The following is a 7,512-nucleotide window of genomic DNA, read 5'->3' on the forward strand; positions in this document are numbered from 1 at the left end:
ATTCGTGAGACCGTCTCTCAAAGAGCTACTCGAATAATAAATATACATAATAAATTTATGAACAAAACCATAACTTTTATATTTGAGAAATGAAGGAATCCTTCAGGGAAAGAGTTTTAGATCACTTGAAGATACAATCTAAAAATTCTAGTATGTTTATTTCATCAAAAAGATCATATTGATCATTTGGTAATGCAGCGAATCAAATCACGTACTTTATAGGTAAATACTTTAAAGTTAACAAATAATATTTCCAATTCAAAAATTTTATTTTTTGAAAAACGAAATCATCAAAATTAAAATTAAATAAATTTAACTAGAAATAAAGGAAATCTAATTAGGTCTCTCCTCGTCTCAAACTCACCACTCGTTTTGACTTGATAGAGTCTCAGAGAAGAAGCATAGGCCTCAGGTAAATCTGTTAATGATCCTTCCAAATGTTCTGCCTTTTCAATTGATTAATGCCATAATTGAAAAATGTAATGTCACAACATTAAGCTCATCATTCCACAAAATTTGGTCCTAAATACAATGAAAAGTTCAACAATATGTAGCATACATTTTGGGCAAAAAAACGATATTCTATTGCATTTTTATGAAATACATGAACCATATTAATTCGAAATTTTTCTATAAAACAGACGGTCTCGGCTCATCGGCGCCGCGCACCAAAAGCTTGTTGTGTCAGTTCAAAGTGGCGGTATTCGGAACACCCTATTGTACCATAGTGAATGAAGTATCATATGAAAAATGTCATATTTCACAGGTGAATTGTGCCAAAGAAAATGCTTCTTCACCTGGTTAACTCTTTGCTGCATCACAACATACCTCTTTTCCGGTATAGACAGCAGTGTGTTCTTCAGATCTGGGATATCCTTTTCGAACACGAAAACAGCGAAAGAATCCCACTTCAAGATCTCGAAGAACGGAGGCACGAAGTTGTCTGATATAATCACGGGCACGCATCCGTGTATAAGGGCTTCCACCACTCGGGGGCTGTTGACTTCATACCCTTTGGCACATATGCAGTACTTGCTGTTTCTCATGTGCTGAACGTAGCTAGCCTTTTTCATCCTTCCAAAGATTTTCATGTCCGGATCTTTATTTTCCCAGTGTTTTAGTAACACTGGTCGAACATAACCATGCATTTGGCCCGCGAAAAAGGCGAGGAATTTTCGTCGGGAAGGAGACTTGCCCTCGAATTCTTTTGACGGATTCTGAGGGGAATGGACATATGTTTCGGGCAGAGACACGTCCTTCCCGAATTGAAAGCTTTCCTTCGTATCAGCGTTGCATAAAGCCCTTATGCAGTTAGCCATATGCTTCTTCGTCTCCGCCGGAGCCTGAAAAAATTAACTTCTTCTCATAAACTACATAAACAACTATGAAAAATTCAAGTCGACATACCCAGTCATGGCAAGCAACTAGAAAATGATCCTCCCCATTTGTTCGATTCCAGAAAGGATATCTGCCCTTGATTGTGTCGAGGTAGTTTTTCAGATATTGGACTATTTCATGAAAAGAATGAGAATCCGGCACATAGACATAGTCCACCAACAACTGAGAGCTAAATGGTAAGTAAAATAAGTGGGCTTCTCCCGGATTTGTGGTTATGTATCGGTTGCTTGCTTGCAGGAGTTTCATGAACCATCCCTCAGAAGCATATATTCCCTTCAACCTCGGTTGGTGAAACACCGGTCTTTTTCCGTCCCTGTAGACGTAAATCTTGAGCTTCTGTTCCATCAATTCATAGCTCCTGCACCAGCAACCAATATGATCAGTTGTTACTTTTACAGTCTCCCTGGAAACATTTGGCAACGAGATAATTGTACTAGGAGCTACCTTACAAATGTTGAAAGATTTCGATAAATAGGGCCGTACAAGCCAGGGTGATCCCTTATTATAGATGTGTTTTCAATCTGGAATCGAGCATCGAGTAACTCTTGATCAGCAGATGAAGACCACACAGGTCTCTGGAATAAGATTCAACCTCACATATTAAACCTTGTCCTGGGAAAATGACTATTTTTAAACAAAATGCACAAATTATACACCAAATTATGACTGAAATTACCTTGGAAAAAGACGAGACACGACTGTGAAGCAACATCTCATACATCTCAGATATAGATAAGACCGAAGCCATGGCCTTCTCAGGCATCTCCTTTTGAGGTGGACTATTATCCATGGCTGAGTTTTGACTTCCTTGAAAGTTGTTGGTTTCATTAACCTTCAGTGTCGAGCTTACAGGACTATATGATTGCAAAGTGACCGATTCCGGTGGTGAAACAACGTTTCTTGGATTCCTCAAGGCATCGGATTCTTCCCTATAAGTAACAGATGGACTGATATCGGAAACACTTTCCAATGTATCAATCGCCCTTTCCGGAGCTAACCCAATGTGTTTTCCTATTGTCTCAATAGTTGCATTATGGTACATTTCCAACGCACTTTCTGGCATAAAATTTTCCTTGAGTCCTGAATCTCCATTATCTCCTCCATTTGTATCATAAAAAATCAAGACAGACTTCCCAGCAGATAACAAGGATAACAAGCTATTCCTATATGGTAGCTCAAAGTGTTGGATCACTAAAACGGAGACAAGAACCAATCCAATCAGCAACACTATTTTCCTGGTTTCCAGTCTACAGGTATACGGAAAACCGTAGCCCATTTCTATGAATCGAGAAACTAACCGAAACCGGCTCGCTAGTCGCCGATGAAATCTACTGGTCCTGCAATATTCCGAAAACCAAATCAAAACAAGGCGTTATTTGAACGGAGAGAACTTTTCAAACCAATTCACGTGTACCTTTTTTATGATCAAAAGTTTTAAGCTAGTCACATGTAACTCACATAAATTCATCACCATTACCAAGACGAGTCTTGAAATGATTAAAACCGAAAAAGACACCCGCAGTATGAGCAAACTCCCAACAAATTAAACAAACGACAACAATAAGGAAAACCAAAAGATCAAACAAAACCCATATGTATATATGTAAAGAAACTGACTGTTCTCAAATAACATGATTGAAAGACGAATTACCCTCAACAACATAAGATTCTGGAACTCGCTTCTTCCCCAGATCTTCAGAACCCAAAATGTATTTTCCGAAAGGAACCAAAAAAGTCGAAGAAAAGCCTTCCAATGTGTGTGTTGCGTGTGAGAGTTGATATTTGGCTTGTCATGCATGGCGGCCGAGTTCTGGTGGCTTACAAGTGTGAGTATAATGCGGTCATTTCTTACAGGTTCAAGCTTCTCGTTGGCTAGTTTTTGGCCTTCTCCTTTCGTTCACATGATGATATAATATATCAAGGCAATTGTATCCATGAAATTTACCATTTTCCAAATATTTGGTAAATTATAGAATTACTATTGTTAGATTATATTATTGTTGGTACTCTCACGGGTTTTGCTTTAACGTCAATTTTTTGTTTCCTAATTAGCTGAGTAATTTATGGCATTAGTTTCGTAGTAAATCATAATTATTTGGTTACTTGAAATAAACACTTCACGAATACCAGTCCATAGCAACAATTTAGTTGACTCAAACATAAATAACGAGTTTATCATTGAAATTATCGAAGTTGAATCCATACATTTCTATCTCGAATAGGTCATATGTGAAACGATTCAACTGGTACAAATCTAGAGCAAAAAAAAAAATATTTTTTCATGAGTCTGATTGGACAGAAGGTTCTTCTCACAAAATTAATCAATGAGATAGTACCATATAAGCTTTTGCAATTAATTTTAAAAAAAATTAAATTCGATAAATAAAATCAAACCGAACTAATCTACGTCGGACTCAATTCCAACGAAAGAAATAGTTCGTTTTTTATATTAAAAAATGGTTTCGCACTAAATTAAATAATGAAAATAATTATTAATATTCCAAATTACTCAATTTAATTTATTTGATAAAAATGAAAACATGAATTACGAATCGACGTGAGTTTCACAACTCATATGACAGTGTTCTGATTCAAAGATGGGTGATTTTAGATGACTCTGACTTTCAGTTAAATCAATTAAATGAAATGACATCTTCTTGCGATTTTTCAATAAATACAGCGATTTATATGTTACTTCTAGAGACACTTTTACAAAATTTGTTGAATTAGCAACGATTTTGTAAAAACATCGTTATTTTAGCGACAGTTTTATCAATCAGCCTTATGATATGATAATATATTTCAAATAAAATATTTATATATCCAAGAAAATAATACTGAATTAAAAAAAATCATATTTTTTTATATTAATATAATCTATATGGATCGGTTTATTTTTATCCAAAACTTGAATCAAACTAATTTTTCGATTCGGTGAATATTAAATCAATCTATCCATGATCCACTGAAAATCGAACCAAACCATGCGATTTGATTTGGTTTTACAGTTTGATTCTGTTTTGTTCAATATCTGAACAGTTTTAAGTGTTTGGCGTCTGCATCTGATAATTGATGTAAAACCATTGTATTTTGTTTGAACATCGTGCTTAAGATATTTTTAAAAAGAAAAAAGAAAAGAAACAAATGTTTCGAATGTGATTTATTGTATTTTTTTAAAACATAATATTTAGTGCATTTAATTTTTAAATATTTGTGCAGACAAAACTGGTTTAAGCAAAATGTGATACAATTTGGAGCACAACAGATGATTTCGTCATGCCCCAAACATTATCCTCAAGTGTCATTGCTATAGCCTATACCTATACATGATATCCTCCTTTGTCTAATCTACTAGTTGTATATATTATAAGTAAAACATGACACTAGATTATAGGTAACACAAATAAAGAATGCATGTATCCGAGTAGTAACATATATGTGTAGTAGTAATTAGAATGGCCAATGACGGAGTCAAGTTTTTATTTCTACTCGGGTTATAATTTTCTAAACCATGGTTGAGTTAATATTGACAAATAGAGCTTCCGGGCTATAGGAAAATAAGACAAAATTTTATGTATAAAAAATATCGAAAAAACAAATCACCCGAGCGGGAGCAACACATGACTCCGTCCGAATGGGTATATTACAAAGGTGATCGATCGAACAAATTAATGCTCGATATTGCTGCTACGTATCATAAAGAATATGTAGCATGTTAAGTTAATAAGTCGATGAACACCATTTCTATCATATTTTATGGCAAAAAAAAGGCATCAAGGTTACAACCATAGCACGACAATAAGAGTGATGTAGTCAAATAAACATTTTAACTGAATTAGGAAGATCCATGTACTTGTTGGATATTAGAGTTCGGATGTGCCGATGTTGCTCCTACGACCCTCAAAGAGAAAATGTAATGGATCATCACACATTTCACTAACAAAATGTTAGAAACGCATAGATTAACCCAACGAAAACTTTCCAATATTCAAGTCGATGTTACCCCAACAGAGAACAAATCAAAAGAGCTTGAATAGGCAAATGATAAAATTGGTTTATTTATGGGCTTTTGGAGTGCTTTACGGGCTTGGACGTGCTTAATGGACTTTGATATGAATTTGGACATGTCTACAATGGATATCGAGTAGTAATTAAATTTAGAGAAAATAATTTTTTTTTCCTGTAACTTTACTATTATTTGTGTTTCAGTTCACTAAATTTTCAATTTTTGTCTCCGTGCATTATTATTTTTTTATTTTTGACTATTTTTATCCATTTACTCTCGTAGTGATCAATTTTCTATTCTAACCAAGCAGTAGAAAAATCTGGTGTAACGAAAAAATCTGAGATCTCTTGATTTATTGTACACTAAGATGCTAACTAAAATCTGAATCATTATTTACCTATATATTTAATTGCATTTACATCTCCAACTAATAAAGTAAAAGGAGGAAAAAATGAGTCTTTCCCCACCAAACCTCCATGTAACCAAGACCAATTATTTGACCCACAAAACCAGACGGAGGAGGCACCGAACGGATGGAGGAGATATACGAGACGAAGGAGAGAAAAAGAAAGTGTCATTTAACTTGAAGAAAAATGTCTTCTATTTCTGGTTTTGGTTCGCTGCATTGTAACTGTGGCACAAGAGCCCAACTGTGTGACTCTTGGACAAATGACAACCTCGAAAGAAGGTTTCACTGATGCCTGTACTGGTAGGCAATTTTTTTTCATTCAATGCCTCAAACAGATTTATTTTTTCAAACATTGTGAAGGCTGTAAATTTTTTGTAGCTTATGCTCGTTTAATGTTTTCGATTTTTTGGCAGAGGGCGGCTGCATTTCAAATGCAGGGTTTCGATTTTATTTTTGTGGCTTACGTTGATTTCAATTATTTTGTGGCTTCATTTGATCGACTCGTGACTTCTAAGGCTGAATAATATGGTGCCAAAGCAGTGGCGGAGCAACAGGCAATGACACCCACACGCGTGTCCAATTTTTTTTTTAAAAAAATTATATGTAAATTTTATATAATTTTATATTAATATGATTTTAGTTCGGGTAAATCAATTTAAAATATTAAAAAATTGTAGAATTTAAAATTCTAGCTGAACCGTATTTTTGGCTCGGCCACTTGACCTAAGAAATCGAGGATCCTTATATAGGTCTTGGTCAAAAGCTAAAAGAAATGATAATTTATGAAAAATTGTGAAATGTAATATAAATAAATGCAATAAAAATCCTCAGTTTTTCATTCGCATCATATTTGTTTTCGGCTAAAATTGTCCACTCCGAGAAGCAAATAGATCAAAATAATTGTAAATTAAAAGATAATGTATTGAAATCAAAAAAATAAAAAAGTTAGTGAACTGAAACCCAAAAATAATAAAATTACTTGACAAAAAAATTCCCTTAAATTTATTTTATTGGGACAAGCAATGACATTGGACTATTACTTGTGACAAAACAAGTAATAAAATCAAACAGAATGCAAATTCATACAAAATTAACTATAAAATACAAGTATATATGCATGCATGTTTGTATACATGAATGTTGTACGTAAATATGTACGTATATACTTTACAAATTGGTGCACTGCTTACTAATATATATGATCGGCATTATGACACCGAGGAAATATGACAAAAAATTAGCAAAAAACAAAGTCACAATCATAAGTCCCTACTTGACAATTCAGAGTGAAATAAAAAATAATCTATGTTTCTACTATATAATTTATTATTTGAGATAATCTTTTCTTTAAATATATTTTTTTTATTAAGATTCTGTGAAATATTTAATTAAGGATTTTGTCTTTCTAGATATGTGATATTTATGATAAGGATTTTATGATATGTTATCATTGTTTAAAAAGATTTTATTTCTATTAAAACTGTTGTTTTCCTATATTGTAAGATTCGTTTTGGAGATAAACCTACGAGATAAGGAAGCTAAAAAGAAAAACCTTGCTATTTCGCCATTTCACGAAATTGACATCAATATGGTGAAAAACACGTTTTTTTCCAGCAGATATTCTACAACATCCTGAGGACTAAAACAGACCAACCAAATATATTTGCTTTCATTTATTTTTAGTATATATTATTATTGT

The 7,512-nt window shown here is 33.6% G+C and overlaps 1 protein-coding gene across 1 annotated transcript; it reads right to left on the bottom strand.

Annotated features, from left to right (window-relative positions):
- Positions 1–432: 432 nt before the first annotated feature.
- LOC140979330 (probable glycosyltransferase At5g03795) lies at positions 433–3,276 on the bottom strand. The gene is made up of 5 exons (XM_073444683.1): positions 3,050–3,276; positions 2,075–2,735; positions 1,843–1,973; positions 1,408–1,756; positions 433–1,343 (listed from the first exon to the last, which is right to left on the bottom strand). Exons 2-5 carry the CDS (start codon positions 2,672–2,674, stop codon positions 690–692), a joined length of 1,734 nt encoding a protein of 577 aa, XP_073300784.1. The 5' UTR covers positions 2,675–2,735; positions 3,050–3,276; the 3' UTR covers positions 433–689.
- Positions 3,277–7,512: the final 4,236 nt, after the last annotated feature.

This window comes from Primulina huaijiensis, chromosome 6, assembly GCF_012295235.1.
Source record: "Primulina huaijiensis isolate GDHJ02 chromosome 6, ASM1229523v2, whole genome shotgun sequence".
Lineage (NCBI taxonomy): Eukaryota > Viridiplantae > Streptophyta > Magnoliopsida > Lamiales > Gesneriaceae > Primulina > Primulina huaijiensis.